General features: G+C 47.0%; 1 protein-coding gene across 1 annotated transcript in view; it reads right to left on the reverse strand.

The window, feature by feature from the left end:
• The window catches only part of LOC311182603 (olfactory receptor 14A16-like), a gene marked incomplete at both ends in the record, with an annotated part of 74278 nt that overhangs the window by 17422 nt on the left and 39905 nt on the right, over positions 1-16951 (reverse strand). The window contains one exon of the mRNA XM_084251496.1: positions 1549-2306. Coding sequence (XP_084107622.1) covers positions 1549-2306 — 758 coding nt within the window. The remainder of the gene's footprint in view (positions 1-1548; positions 2307-16951) is intronic.

Here is a 16951-nt window from a genome sequence, read left to right on the forward strand (position 1 = left end):
CAACCGCTGAGCCACTGGGGAGGCCCTAGATGTTGCCATTTTCTAACCTTTCCTGGCAGCCTCCGTATTTACTTTGTGCCACATGGATCTCACCTGAACATGGACAGACTGAAGAGCCTCCTCGCAAGGTGAATTGTTTCATAACAATTTAAATGTCTGATATCCAGTTGGAACTAATTTTTATCATGAAATATTTTGGTGTGAAATTTTCAAATATTGGCTGTCATAGATGGGAAAGCAAAGGTGGATGCAGTCAACAGAGAGGAGCTGAAGCCAGACAGCAAGTGACAATCATGGGGGCATTTCACGTCCCAAATTGAAATCTCCTTCATTTCCTTACATATCTTTACAAGTATACTAAATGATAGTATCATTTCATTACACATAAATCTGATGAGTTTTTTTTTTTTTTTCATTTGAACGTGCTTGTGAAAAATGCAGACATTCTAGGTACGATTCCTCTTGATAACCTGCCCGGCCAGGGCATTTTCCTGCCTTTCCTGCCCAATCTAAGTGATGAAATAAATGGGGACAATACTCCTGTGAAGTGTGGTGTGAAGTCATGGAGGACATTCCTAACACATTTCTGGAAATATTAGATGCAAGGCAAGCTACTAGCTATCATTTTGTTTTGACCATCATAACTTGTTAAGTTCTTTTATTGTATCTCAAATTCCTGCCAAGTGCATTTTAGAAATTTTTTTATTTTTTGTAATTATACTGCACATGAACTTACCTTTCTTATTTCTGGTGTCCACCATTGGTGAGTGTGATTATGGCAAATGCGGGGTGGTGCCCACACCAGAGCTTCCAGGTTGTCTCCACCACATCACATGTATGTCCTTGTCTACAAAGTCTTGACTATTCAGATTCTAACTTCAGATCCTCAGGCCTTATTTATGCTGTGAAGGCCCCACCTACTAAGTAAAGGGATCTCTGTCTTGCCCTTGGCCACTGATCCCACCCGTGACCAAGAAAACATTAAAGGCAAAGCCGCCTTAGAAACTGGAGATGCTGCCCCTGTGAGATAATTTCTGCTCACAACTGAGAGAAACCCAACCATTACCCCTCTCAGCCGGGAGCACAGAAATAGAGAACAGCAAAGAGTGTCTGGAAGTTCAGTGACCTCCATTGTACAGAGAATATAGAGGCACCAAAGTGTAACAGAGGAACAATCAATGACAATAAAGTCTACAAGCAGCAGACTATATGAAGTCACCATAAATATAATTAAAAATGAGCATATATTTTTAAATTGTGCAATGGAATTATACGTAGTAAGAAAAATATGAGGAGGAATATGATTCAGTAATTTAAAATATGTGTCTCATAGTGGAGCCATGAAGTCATCTTCCCTATTACATTTAGGTGTGTCTCCCCTTCATCAGTCTCCCCACAGCTGACTTCATGGCTCGGTTCCTCAAACTGTATATGACGGGATTAAATGTGGGGGGCACCACCGTGTAGAACATAGAAATGAACAGGTCAGACATGGACGGGGTCCCTGAGGTTGGCTTTAGATAAGCAAAGACCCCAGCGGAGACAAACAACACCACAACAAGCAGGTGGGGAAGGCAGGTGGAGTAGGCCTTGGCCTTACCTTCTGTGGATGGGATCTTCATGACAGCGGAGAAGATGTGGACATAGGAAATGAGGATTAAAATGAAACAGCAGAAATCTAACACAACACCAATGAGAATGGGGACAAGTTCGTGTATTAAATTTCCTGAGCAGGAAATAGCCAATAACTGGGGGATGTCACAGAAGAACTGGTGGACAACGTTGTACCCACAGTAGGACAAGGAGAAGGTTCCAGCTGTGTTCATCACAGACATGACACACCCACCCAGCCAGGACACAGCTGTCAGCTGCACACACCTGTCCCTGCTCATGATGACGTCATAGTGCAAGGGGTGGCAGATGGCAGCATAGCGGTCAAGGCTCATCACTGTGAGCAGGTACATCTCTGTACCTACAGATATAATCATCACAAAGACCTGCAGGACACAGCCCGGGAAGGAGATGGAGCTGCTGTGCCTCAGAGAGTTGGCAATGGACTTGGGGACCGTGGCTGAGATGAGGCAGAGGTCTGTGAAGGACAGCCTCCTCAGGAAGAAGTACATGGGCGTGTGGAGGTGCCGGTCCAGGGTGGTGATAAGGACGATGAGCCCATTCCCCAGCAGGGCGCACAGGTAGATCAGGGAGAAGAGCATTGGGTGCAAGAAGCCCATGGTCCCCTGGGTGGGGAACCCCAGGAGGACGAATTCTGTCATGGCCGTGAGATTGGTCACCCCTGGAGTCATCTTCTGTGTAAAAGAGGAAAGAGAAACAAAACCTTAATTTTTCCAATTTTGAAAATAAAATGGGTTATGTATACAAAATAACTTAGTTCATTTTCTACATAATTCTTCCTTCTAGTTCTATGGATGCTAATATCATCTATGTCTGCTGTTTCATTCAACCCATTTATTACCACCTCATGTGAATATGTCATTATTACTTCTCCACATAAGTCCTGAAAATTAGTGAAAACTGAATATTTCAACTGCCCCTACAAAACTTGAACAATTAGAATCTCATATCTGTCAAAAAAGTCAATAGACAAAGCTCCCCCACAACCACCCAGGCCCTCTGCTCCCGCCTCCTGCCCAGTCCCCAGCGTCACAGCCCAGCACACCTCAAATAGGTTGTCCAGGGCATAGTTTCAGACACATGACCATGCCCAGCCCCTCCCCACCCTAGAGAGCCTGTCCCTGCTCCTCCAGCACAGCCCTGGTCCGGGGAGGCCCCACAGTGAATGGTGTGAAGGGAGATGGGGTGTGCGGTCCCTGTTTTCCTGCTCCCCAGGACCCGACACTGTCCTGGAACTGAATGATCTGGGCTCAGTGTCCCCGTGCAGCTTGCCCTGATGCCTCCTCTGTCCGATTCCTGCCCCTGTGGCCTCACTGCTGACTCCTGGTCCATCCCCTCATCCCCTCATCTCCCTGCACCTGACTCCCCACATCTGAGGACCCAGAGACCACAAATTTCCGCAGAGTCTCCTCCTGGGTCACACCCACACGTCCCTCCTGCATGATGGGCTCGTCCACCCTCGAGTCCCTCCCTGGCTCCTCTGTCCCCCTCAGACTCATGCACATCTGTGCAGGGAGGAGGCCACTCCGGAGTGAGCCAGACGGTCTGTGTGTGTGGCTGTCCCTGCCGGTCCCAGGGACCTGGGTACCCCGGGGTATGGGTTTGTTCCCCACCCCAGGCCCGTGCGTGAGTGGGGATGTCTGGACACGGGACAGCCCTGCCCTCTCTCCTCCCCCTCCCCAATCTCATCCTCGACTCCCTCTGTGTGGTTGATGGAGGGACAGGCCCAGGGGAGGGCAGGATTTTTAGGAGAATATAGTAATATAAAATAATTGCAACACATTGTTGAGAATATTTCCAAAAATTTAATAAAATCAAGAAAATAAATCATGGTACATTGTAGTGAAAAATGTTGACATCCGTCGAGAGACTTTAAATACATGTTTAAAATGGATAAAATAACTTGACATATCCTCCAGTCCCCATTTAAATACTATGATTTATTTTACAATTACACTGACAATACCTGAGTGTGGAGATGGGGAAAACTCCCAAGTTCACGTCCATAAATAGACAGATGTCTGCACCACCATCATGTTATTGCCAGAGCCTTTAAGACGTCAACAGTGTTGCTGACAAGTTAATTGAATTTCTACCTGACTCATATCTGTCATCACGTGTAGGAGAAAAGGCATAACATTCTGAATTGAACAATAAGTATGATTTTTAATTCCCTCTGGAATATCTTCATCACCATCCAATTCTATTAATTGCTGTGATTTTATTCAGTGCCCAGAACACACTGAGTGTGCTGATGCTCATCCCAGGTGTGCAGCAGAAATCATCACATCTCCCAAAAGTCACAATCTTCTAATATGCTCAGTGTATTAAAAGCCAATGTGTTTGAGCATCATAAATTACAAGAGAATATGTTTTCTCTCACCAAGTCTCACCCAGGCTGACAGGGCAGTGGGACATGACTACGTGGGCCCCGTCAACACTAGTTGTCATGATTTACAAAGTGAATAATTTACCTGCGGCACTTTCTCAAGTCTAAAATGAAGCTTGATCTGAAAACCCTCAAGTGTGAGTGGATTCTTCCCTGCAAATGGCTGGGGGCAGATACCTGCAGTCTGGGGAGAAAGTTCCCACTGCCGTGTTGAATGTGTGTCCTGAGGTTGTCTCCATGGCGCGGACAGAGGGCATCCTGGCCTCTCACTCCATGGTCGAGGCTCGTGGGGATGCCTCTGAGCACTCACAGGATGTTCCACCCCGTCCTGCTGCCGTCTCATGGAGAGAGCAGGGCCTCAGGGCTGGGCTATTTGAACTCTGGAGCTGGTGTCCGCGTGTTGGACACTGTCCAAGATCCATCCATCAAGTGACTTTACTCCAGAGGGACAAGCGCCCATTTTCAGCACATGGTCCTAATTAGTGTCGTCCTGTGGCACATCCCAGTGATAATTGGTGCTCTGAGTTTGTCAGGGGAAATTTTGCTGGTGGATTCCTCTGTGGGAAGGAATGTAACTTATCCTGTTCTCCAGGCCCCATTCCCTCCCCTGACCACCTCAGGGACCAGGATGGCCCCGTCATCAGAGCCAGGACAAGCCGCATCCACAGGGAGCAGGAATGTCGTCGCCACACCTGGTCCTGGCAGGTGGGGGGAGGCACTGGCAGGGTGGGTGCGGCAGAGTCAGGCACAGGGCAAGCAGGACAACTACAGACACCCCAGACCGGGCCGAGATGGGGCAGAAGCTGAACCCCAAAGTGCGAGTTGTTGGCACTGGAACAAGATCCCTGTCCTGATGATCCTGCCGGCCCCTCTAGTGCCTGAGTCTGACTTGCTGCTGACTTCGCCTGGACATCTCCTTCACGTGGACAATCCAGGCCCGGGTGCGGGCAGGGTGGACATGGCGGGGCTGGGGTCCCCTGGGGGTTGGAGGGGATCTGTGGCCAGCTCTGGAGGGGAGGACAGGGCTCAGGGGACACTGAGGAACCAGCATGCGAGGAGCCTCCTCCAGACAAATGACCGGCGGGGATCACTCTCTGGTGTGGGAGCCAACTGGACAGTGGTCATCGCAGAGCTGGCCATGCCTGGGGAAGCTGCACGACCGTGAGGTGGTCGCAGGATGGATATGAAGTGACTAAAGTCCGTTTCCTCTCCTGATGGGAAGTGACCCCTTCATATGCGTTCCCGGGGCACCCATGGGACTGGAGGACACACAGGACAAGTCCTGGAATGTCCCAGATGCACGTTCACCTTTGACTGAAATGTAGATATTTGTGTCCAAAGGGCTCTGTGAGGCGGACATGGTCCCGAGGACAGTGCGGGGCAGGTGGATGTTATGGGGCTTCTGCTAAGGGCCCGGGGATGGCCGAGGCTGGGGTGAGGGACATGCGCTGCCTAGCGGTGTCTGCCCATGGCCTCAGATGTGATGGCACTTGGCGCTTCTCCCAACTCCAGGGATCCCCGCGGCGGCTTTTAGGGGGACAGACACTGTGGCCCCGTCCGCCCACCAGTGCTCTCTCATGACACCCCCTCGTCCTCATAGTCGACACATGACTGCCTCTGGGGGATCCTGCCTCTGGGAACTGTGACCCCTAATGCTCTGGACCCCCCGAACTGCCCAAGAGACAACTCTGCCTTTCCCCTGTTCTGCCTGCGTGGTAGGGGCAGGCGGGGTCAGTGCCAGACAGGGTGTCTTTTTGGCCCAGGGAGAAGGTTGTGGGGGCTTGGAGGGGCTGGGTTGCTGCTCACGAGGGTTTTGGGGGATCCTGCATCCTCACTTAAACTCTTCTGGTTGAAACTCCTCAGTCCATGAAGAGAATGGTTAGTCCTTCCTGCTCACGCTGCTGAGAAAAGCTCCTCAGCCCAGGAGCACATTCCCCACATTTAAGTCTCTCCGGACACAGACTCGAGTCTGTCCACCGTGTGGACCCCAGTGTCCAGCACACGCTGAGGGAAGGGGACATGATGGAAAGTGTGGGCTGAGTGTGAGGAGCTGATGCGTTGTCATCGGCAGCTCTCAGAGGTCACAGGAAGCAGCAGGACAGAGTCAGCCCAGCTTATTAGAGTTAACGCTGAATAATGACACAATCACGCCCAGGACTCTGCTGGCCCCGCAGGATGAGCCCATCCCCGGACGCGAGTAAACACATCCCTGTGGCGGGGTCAGGACGTGCCAGCGAAGCTCGCAGCAGGGTCTGGAGCCTGAATCCACCTGCCAACGACTCTGCAGCCACCAGCGCATCCTCCTTAGAGACTGTCCCTCTAGGCCTTGGCCCGGGTCTCGACTGTGTGTTGCTCCCTGTTGTGGTGGGGACACACGTGTGTGGATGGACACTCGCCCTTGTCAGGAGTGTGGGGTGCACATGGCTTCTCCCCCCGCAGGGCCTGTGCTCACAGTGGTTTCTGAGGCCCAGGAGTGCTCTAGTGTGGTGGGGCCACTTGTTATTACCCTTGGGGTTTCCCTTCCCTTGAATTGTGGAGGCAGGAGGGTGTTCATGTAGGTGTTCCATGGAGTGTGAGTGGGGCACCACACACACAGAGGGGCAAAAATGGAACCCCAAAACAAGACAGCAAAGACATGACAAATGGCAATTATTAAAATGACACCACATCACCCCACTCGTGAGGTCAAATCCTCTTCTCAACAGACTCGAGAGGCTTCGCTCAAAGCCAAGACAGAAAGTGTGTAAAGGCTGTGACCCGAGAGTGATGGAGGCCAGGCGGGAGACACCTGCCATCAGGGTCCTTCATGGAAAGGTGAGTAACTTGGGAGACTTCCCCACACAGATTTTATTCTGAAATCTCCACATCAGTCATTAATGTGCATGTTATAAGAGAAAAATTTTCTGGACTGAGTCTGTTATGATCCGTCAGGCGTGTTTGGAGACACCGTGTCCTGTTTTTTATTTTTAATAATTTTTATATATTTTTACATCATTTTTCATTTTTTTGTACAATGTATGCTTTCTCATCTCAGGTATAGTCCCTGTGAGATTCCCAGCACCCACTCACCCATGACCATCACTGCCGTCTCCTGTGCCCTTCACACCTGTTTTGATCCTACACCTTTCTCCCCATTGAAGTGTGTCTCTGGTTTATAGTCACCTGTTGGTTTAGATTTTTACTTTATTATAATCACTTTTTTTTTCCTGTTCTCTTATTTGGATTCTCTACTTTCCTGCTATGAGTGAGACCATCTGGTATTTTTCTTTTTCTTTCTGGCTTATTTCGCTGAGCATGATCCCTTCCAGCTCCATCCGTGTTGCTGTGAATGCCATGAATTTATCTTTTTTGATTGCTGAGTAATATTCCATTGTGTGTATAGACCACATCTTCTTGATCCAGTCATCTATGAGCGGACATCCGATGTGGAGAAAAACGAACTCTCCTGCACTGCTAGTGGGAGTATGAACTGGTCCAACCACTATGGAGAGATGTTTGGAGATTCGTCAAACTGATAAAATGGAGATTCCATATGATCCAGCAATTCCACTCCTAGGGATCTACGCAAAGGACAAAAACATGTTAATTCAAAAGGACACCTGTACCACTCTGTTTATTGCAGCACTATTTACAATAGGTAGGCTACGGAAACAACCCATATTCAGATTGTTTAAGAAACTTCCACCCATCTCTGGGAGATTCATTTCAAGTGCAATTCCTACTGGACTTTTGAATAGAAGACTGAATTTCTCTTGGAGGATGTTGTCCCACTACGAATCGTGAGGGTTGGGAGGCCCCCACTTTCTGTCTCCCCTCCCCTCCACAAGGCGGGGTCCTCAATAGAGACACACACAGGGGCTGTGGGTACCGAATGCCCAGAACTGGGGTCCTGTGACCATGCACTCCCAAGGACAAACCCCCTTCACAACTGCTTGATTTCATGTAAACGTTGGAGATGAGTGAGTTCTAGAACATTCTTTCACATACCAGCCATAATATTTAAAAAACTAGGATTCATATATTGAATGTCACACAGAAATGAGTTTTGAAAAATGACTGCATTATTTTAGGAAATATATATTTTTAAAGATTTATTTATTTATGCAAGCACTGGGTACAGCCAGAAGCAAAGAATCTGGTGAAGAGAAACAGGACCACAACCAGCAGGTGGGGAAGGCAGGTGGAGTAGACTTTGGCCTTACGTTCTGTGGATGGGATCTTCCTGACAGCAGAGAAGATGTGGACATAGGAAATAATGATGAAAGTAAAACAGCAGGAATCCATCACCACACTAATGAGAATGGGGACAAGTTTGTTCATTAACTTTCCAGAGCAGGAAACAGCCAAAAGTTGTGGGATTTCACAGAAGAACTGGTAGATCATGTTGGACCCACAGTAGGACAAGAAGAAGGTTCCAGCTGTGTGCATCACAGCCAATATACCCCCACCCAGCCAGGACACAGCTGCACACACCTGTCCCTGCTCATGATGATGTCATAGTGCAGGGGGTGGCAGATTGCATCATAGCGGTAAAGGCTCATCACCGTGGTGAGGAGGGTCATCTCTGCACCTGCTGACATAACCAGCAAAAAGACCTGGAGGACACAGCCCGGGAACGAGATGGAGCTGCTGTTCCTCAGAGAGTTGACAATGGACTTGGGGACCGTGGCTGAGAGGAGGCAGAGATCCGTGAAGGACAGACTCCTCAGGAAGAAGTACATGGGGGTGTGGATGTGCCGGTCCAGGGTCGTGATGAGGACGTTGAGCCCGTTCCCCAGCAGGGCGCACAGGTAGACCAGGGAGAAGAGCACTGGGTGCAAGAAGCCCATGGTCCCCTGGGCTTGGGAACCCCAGGAGGATGAATTCTGTCACGATGGTGGGATTCATCCCCCCTGGTTCCATCACTGCATGAAAGTCTAGAGGAATAAAACGTCAGGATTGTCCACAATTGATGGACCCAGAGTGTCTCTCTGCAGGTGACCAGGGCTGTCCTTTCCCACTGACCGCTCTCTGCTCTCTGTCCAGCGTCTCCCCACAGGAATCTCAGTTCCTGCTCTGCTCGGCCTCTACAGCTTCAGTGACGCACAGATACCACCACTGTCCACGCCGCCTGTGGGAATAGCAGAAGTTAAGAAAGTTCAACTGACCTCAGCTCCCTGAGCAGTCTCCTCCCGTCTCACCACCTCTCGTGCATGGCACCCCTGAAACCCTGACTCTGGCCCCTTCACTGCCGTCCCCAGTCCCCAGTCAGCAAAAATCTCAACAGAGGGTCACCCCAGCCAGCCTCAGTAATATGAATGGCCTCAAATTAGCCTGTGGGGTCTCAGCTCCCAGTCTTCGCAAAACACTGGCCAGGGCAGCTCCAGGTGCACATTTTGGGACCAAGTGGACACTGAAGGCCCGAGACTGTTCCTGGTCGGTGCCCATGTCCCTCATCACAGCAGTGGGTGGTTGTCCCCACCCCATGTCACTGTGTGACTCTGAGTACCCCTTGCCCCTGAGTCGCATGCACTGAGAGGGTGACCTCCTTTTCTTGCCCTCCCAGTCTTTGTCCTGGCCCTCCCCTTACCCAAGGAGCTGAGGTGGATTCTCCTGCAGCTACTTCCCATGGTCATAGCCGCTGTCCCTGCTGCAGGAGAAGCTCGTCCACCCCCAGGTCCCTCCCCGGCCCCTCTGTCCCCCTCAGACTCATGCGCATCTGTGCAGGGAGGTGGCTGCTCAGGGGCTGAGCCAGACAGTCTGTGCATGTGGCTGTCCCTGCTGGTCCCAGGGACTCGGGTCCCCCATGTGCGGTTTTGGTCCTCACCCCAGGCCCACGCATATGTGGGACGTCTGTATATGGGGCAGCCCTGCCCACTCTGCTCCTCATCCCATTCCACTTAAAGCAGGAATTTTGGGAGAATATAGTAATATAAAATATTTGCAGCATATTGCTGGGAATAATGCCAAGAAATGTAATGAAAACAAGGAAATAAATCAGGATACGTGTTGGTCAAGAATTTTGACATCTGTTTAGTGATTTGTATACAAATTTAAAATGGTGAAATAATTTGTGACATAAATCTCTTCCTGACCCTGTTTATTTTTTTAATTTTTTTTTATAGAGGCATGTTTTCTTTCTTTATTTGTTTGTTTGTTTTGTTTATACATGCACTGGGTACAGTCAGAAGCGTGGGAGGGTGAGAGAATTCACCAGAGCCAGAGCGGGGAGCAGAACAGGCAGAAGGACCGAAGCACACTGCTGAGGGGAGCAGCGGGCGGCAGGAGAGGTCTGTGCACCATGCGGGACCCTCCTCCGGTGGCTGGGAAGCAGCCGGGGATCGAACCAGCGCTGCAGAGGCCACGGGCAGCTTCGCAACCCAGCGCTCAACCGCTGCGCAACCGGGGAGGCCCATGACCCTGTTTAAATACTGTGACTTTATTTTAGAAAATCACTAACAATCCCTGAGTGATGAAATTGGCAAAACATCCCAAGTTCAGGTCCATAAATAGTCACACGTCCCTGCCAGCCTCACGTTCATGTCAGAGCCATGAAGCATTCAACATGTTGCTGTAAGAGTTATTGATTTTCTACTTGATTCATATCTGTCATACTATTTAGAATGACAAGGCATAACATTCTGAGTTTCAAAAAATAATTATTTTTAATTTACTCATTTACTCTGGATTTTCTTTTTTTTTTAATTTTTATGCATGTAAGAGCTGGGGTGGAGGCCAGAGGTGCGGGGGTGAGAGGATTCACCAGACACAGACTGGGGAGCAGAACAAACAGATTGAGCAGTGGGGAGACAGGAGAGGTCTGCTGCACCTCCTCTGGATTTTCTTCATTACAATCTAATCCCATTAATTGCTGAGATTTTGTTCAGTGTGAAAACGTACTCAGTGTCCTGAATGCTAAAATTCCAGGTATGAAGCAAAAATCGTCACATTTCTAAATCAAAATCTTCTAATATGATCAATGTATTAAAAGTCAGTATCTTTGAGCATCTAAAATTAAGAGAATATGTTTTCTCTCATTGAGTCTCACCCCAGTCTCATATGGCAGTGAAACATTGAGCAACTTGTGCTCATTTAGAATTTATTAGTTTGTATTATTTCTATTTTATTTTTTATCATTGATTCTTATTTTAGTGAGGGTTCTTTTTTAATATTTTATATTATATAATTCTTACATCATTTTTCTTTTTTTTTTTTTAATAGAGGCATGTTTTTCTTTATTTGTTTGCTTGTTTTTGTTTTGTTTATACATGCACTGGGTACAGTCAGAAGCGCGGGAGGGTGAGAGAATTCACCAGAGCCAGAGCGGGGAGCAGAGCAGGCAGAAGGACTGAAGTACACTGCTGAGGGGAGCAGCGGGCGGCAGGAGAGGTCTGCGCACCATGTGGGACCCTCCTCCGGTGGCCGGGGAGCAGCCGGGGATTGAACCGGCGCCGCAGAGGCCGCGGGCAGCTTCGCAACCCAGCGCTCTACCGCTGCGCCACCGGGGAGGCCCTCATTTTTCATTTTTGCACAATGTATGCATTTTCATTTTGGTTATATCCCCCATACAATTGCACCCCCCCCTTATTTTGACCCTAGTCCTTCCTCTCCCCCCCTCCCCCCACAGTACATCTCTGGTTTATAGTTGCTTCTTGATTTTGATTTTTATTTTGTATTAGTTTTTTTTCCTGGTCCCTTATTTAGGTTGTCTAAATCCCTGCTATGAGTGAGACCATCTGGTATTTTTCTTTTTCTTTTTGACTTATTTTGCTGAGCATGATCCCTTCTAGCTCCATCCATGTTGCTGCAAACTGCATGTGTTTATCTTTTTTTGATTGCTGGGTAATATTCCGTTATGTATATGTACGGCATCTTCTTGATCCAGTCATCTATTTTTGGGCATTGGGTTGTTTCCATAGCTTAGCTATGGTAAACAGTGCTGCTATAAACATAGGGGTGCAGGTGCCCTTTGGAATTGATGTTCCTGTGTCCTTTGGGTAAATACCTAGGAGTGGAATTGCTGGATCATATGGAAGCTCTATGTTTAGTAGGTCAAGAAATCTCCACAAAGCGCTCCATAGTGGATGGACCAGTTTTCACTCCCACCAGCAGTGCAGGAGAGTTCCTTTTTCTTCACATCCTTGCCAACATAAGTTGTTGCTAGTTTTTTTTTTTTTTTAATATGTGCCATTCTCACTGGTGTAAGATGGTATCTCATTGTAGTTTTGATTTGCATTTCCCTGATTACAAGTGATGTTGAACATTTGTGTCTTCTTCTATTTCTTCTAACAGTGTTTTAACAGTGTTTTATAGTTTTCTTTGTATGGGTCCTTTACCTCTTTTGTTAGATTTATTTCCAAATATTTGATTTTTTTTGTTTCAATAATAAAAGGGATTTTTTTTTATTTCTTCTTTTTCAGATTTATCGTTTGTGTATAGGAAGGCTACTGATTTTTGCATGTTGATTTTGTATCCTATCATCACTTTACTAAACTGATTGATTAGTTGAATTAGTTTTTCTGTGGATTTTTTGGGGTTCTCTATGCATATTATCATATCATCTGCAAATAGTGATAGTTTAACTTCTTCTTTTCCTATTTGGATTCCTTGTATGTCTTTCTCTTGTCTTATTGCTTTGTCTAGGACTTTCAGTATTATATTGAAAAGCAGTGGTGAGAGTGGACATCCTTGTCTTGTTCCAGATCTTAATGGAAATGCTTTCAGCTTTTTGCCATTGAGAATGATACTGGCTGTTGGCTTGTCATATATGGCCTTTATGATGTTGAGGTATGTTCCTTGTAACCCAAGAATTTCAAGGGCTTTTATCATGAATGGGTGTTGTACTTTGTCGAAAGCTTCTCAGAATCTATGGATATTATCATCTGGTTTTTATATTTCTTCTTGTTGATGTGTTGGTTTACATTGATTTTCAGATGTTGAACCATCCTTGTGTCCCCGGAATGAGTCCTACTTGGTTGTGGTGAATTATCTTATGGATACATTGTTGGATTCTGATAGCTAAAATTTTATTGAGGATTTCTGCATCCGTGTTGATTAGAGAGATTGGCCTCTACTTTTCTTTTTTTGTGTGTTGTCCTTGCTCAGTTTTGGTATTAGTGTAATGTTGGCTTCATAGAACATGTTTGGCATTATCCCTTCCTTCTCAATTTTTTGGAAGAGTTTGTGAAGTATAGGCACTAATTATTTTCTGAATGTTTGATAGAACATTCAGGTCCTTTGCTTTTGTTTTTGGGAAGGTTTTTGATTACCATTTCAATTTTGTTGCTTGTAATTGGTCTGTTTAGGTGTTCTATTTCTTCTTTATCTAGCTTTGGGTGATTGTAGAGTTGTAGGAATTTGTCCATATCTTCTAGATTGTTGAACTTTGTATATAACTGTTCATAGTAGTTTCTGATTATTCTTTTGATTTCTGCTGTGTCTGTTGTGGGATTTCCCCTCTCTCATTTGTGATCCTATTTATTTGCGCTCACGACACTTTCTCAAGTCTAACAATGAAGCTTGTCATCTAAAATTTTTCAAATGTGAGTGGGTTCTCCACTGCAAATATCTGTAGTCTGGAAGGAAAATTCCCATCGCCATGTGTTGTGTCTCTCATGAGGTTGTCCCCAGGGCATGAACAGAGGGTGTCTCTTTCTGTTGTGTGCCTCTCGCCTCTTCCCCCATCCTACCTTCAGTGCAGTTTCTCTTTTTCTTTTGAGTAGAAACATGAAAGTCCCTTAGAGGAAGACGCCCCATTAAGAATAGGGAGGGGTAGGAGCCCCACTCAGCTGTCTCTCCCCTCCACAAGGACAGGACCCTCAGTGGACACACACAGACTGAGGGAACTGTTGCCCAGAACTGAGGTCCCTTGTTCATATGCTCCCCAGGAGAGACCCCCCCTTTACCACTGTTTCATTTCATGTAAATGCTGGTGATGTGTGAGCTCCAGCATACTCTTTCTATAGCATATACATGTTTTTAGTCCTGAGCTGGGTTCAGTTTATGAACATCACACAGGGAGGAGTTTGGCAAAGGATTGCAACATTTTTGGAAACTACAGCTTATGGAAGAATATGAGAAAAATTTCTGCCAAAGGATTAAAACCTAATGACAGGCATCATTGCATTATAATGATGGCATATCAAAGTTAGAGGGAGAATCTGTATGAATGACAGAGTGTATAATTGTACAATGTGATATCTCATGTAATGGAAAATTGACCCTTGATCAGTCTCCCCAAAGCCATCTTCATGGCTTGGTTCCTCAGACTGTATATGATGGGATTAAAGGTGGGGGGGCACCACCGTGTAAAACATAGAAATGACCACCAGGTCAGACATAGATAGTGTGTCAGAAATAGGCTTCAGATAAACAAAGAATCCAGTGGAGAGAAACAACACCACAACCAAAAGGTGGGGAAGGCAGGTAGAGTAGGCCTTGGACTTACCTTCTGTGGATGGGATCTTCCTGACAGCAGAGAAGATGTGGACATAGGAAATGATGATGAAAGTAAAACAGCACATATCTAAAGTCACACTAGTGAGAATGGGGACAATTTCACTCACTGAATTTCCTGAGCAGGAAATAGCCAATAACTGGGGGATGTCACAGAAGAACTGGTGGACCATGTTGGACCCACAGTAGGACAAAGAGAAGGTTCCAGCTGTGTGCATCACAGCCAATATACCCCCACCCAGCCAGGACACAGCTGTCATCTGAACACACCTGTCCCTGCTCATGATGATGTCATAGTGCAGGGGGTGGCAGATGGCAGCATAGTGGTCAAGGCTCATTGCTTTGAGTAGATAAAACTAACTCTGTAGTTGCTGAAATAACCATCACGAAGACCTGGACAACACAGCCCAGGAACGAGATGGAGCTGCTATGCGTCTGAGAGCTGGCAATGGACTTGGGGACCGTGGCTGAGAGGAGGCAGAGATCCGTGAAGGACAGACTCCTCAGGAAGAAGTACATGGGGGTGTGGAGGTACCGGTCCAGGGTCGTGATGATAACGATGAGCCCGTTCCCCAGCAGGGCATACAGGTAGACCGGGGAGAAGAGCAGCGGGTGCAAGAAGCCCATTGTTCCATGGGTGGGAAACCCCAGGAGGATGAATTCTGTCACGGCAGTTAGATTGGTCACTACTGGAGCCATTATCTTTGTAAAAGAGGAAGAGCAACAAAATCTTAATTCTTCTAATATTGAAAATATAATGTGTTATCAATACAAGATAATAATTGAATGTATTTTCTACATAATTATTTCTTCTAGTTCTATGGACACTAATATCATCTATGTATGCTGTTTTATTCAACCCACTTATTACCACACATGGGATATGTCATTATTACATTCTCCACATAATCCTGAAAATTGGTAAAAACTGAAAATTTCAACTGTCCCTACAAAATTTGAACAAATTAGTATCTCTTATCTGTCAAAAATCTCCACAGAGCTCCCATACTGCACTCCCCATTCCAGTCCCACTGCTCCCGCCTCCCGCCCTGGCCCCAGCATCTCAGCCCAGCACACCTCGCAGAAGTTGTCCAGTGTGCAGTTCCAGAGGAACCATAACCATGCCCAGCCCCCTCCCCACCCTAGAGAGCCTGTCCCTGATCCTCCAGCACAGCCCTGGTCTGGGGAGGCCCCACAGCGATAAGTGTATACTGGAAGATAGGGTGTGTGGGTCCCTGTTTTCCTGGCTCCAAGGACTGGACTCTTGACATGGGGTTGAGTGATGAGCACTCAGTGTCCCCGTGTGGCATGTCCTGATGCCTCCTCTGTCAGATTCCTGCCCCTGTGGCCTCACTGCTGACTCCTGGTCCATCCCCTGGTCTCCTCATCTCTCTGCCCCTGACGCCCCACATCTGAGGACTCAGAGACCACGTTTACCGCAGAGTCTCCTCTTGGGTCACACCCACCCATCCCTCCTGCAGGATGGGCTCTTCCACCCCCGGGTCTCTCCCCTGCCCCTCTGTCCCCCTCAGACTCAAGCACATCTGTCCAGGGAGGAGGCCGCTCCAGTGCTGAGCCAGACGGTCTGTGCGTGTGGCTGTCCCTGCCAGTCCCAGGGACCCGGGTCCCCTGGGTGCAGGTTTGTTCCTCACCCCAGACCCGTGCGTGAGTGGGGACGCCTGGACACGGGGCAGCCCTGCCCACTCTCATCCTCTCCCCAATATCATCCTCTCCTTCCTCTGTAGGGTGACGGAGGGACTGGCCCTGGTGAGGCAGGATTTTTAGGAGAATGTGGTTCTATATAATTATTGTACGAGAATAGAGGAACATTTTTGCTATTGTAATGGAAACAAGAAAATAAATTCAGAACCTGCTGTTTTGTGCCCTGTGTCAAAATCTTTTCAGTGACTTAAAATAACATATTGATAAAGTAGTATTTTTTATAGCTGCGTTGCTGTGTGGAGTCAGATGAAATATTCTCATCCAAAACAGACTGATTTCTACACGTGTCTATCACTTCAGTGTGAAGGGAAAAAAAGATCAATATCTATCACCTCAAAAGTTTATGAATTTCTATCTGACTCACGATTGTGTTACATTTTGGAGATGAGCATGTGTAGTTTTCCCTTTTAAACTAGTGTGAATTTTAACTTCCTCTTAAGATTCTTCCTCACTGCTTCCTAAATAGCTCTCTTACATATGAGTTATTGAACATGTAATGCACTTTCATCTCAACGTTCTCAATGTTGAAATATCATGGCTCTGAACAGTAATTGTCAGATATACCATAATTAAAATATTATATGACCACAAATTTATTAAAAACCATAAGCTGCAGAACTCCTTAAATTGAAGAAAAGTAAAAAAAAATATATATTTCCCTCTTTTTTTTTTTTTTAAAGAAGATTTATTTATTTATACAAGCACTGGGTACAGTCAGAAGCGCGGGAGGGTGAGAGAATTCACCAGAGCCAGAGCGGGGAGTAGAGCAGGAAG

This window comes from Talpa europaea, assembly GCF_964194135.1.
Source record: "Talpa europaea genome assembly, chromosome: 1".
Lineage (NCBI taxonomy): Eukaryota > Metazoa > Chordata > Mammalia > Eulipotyphla > Talpidae > Talpa > Talpa europaea.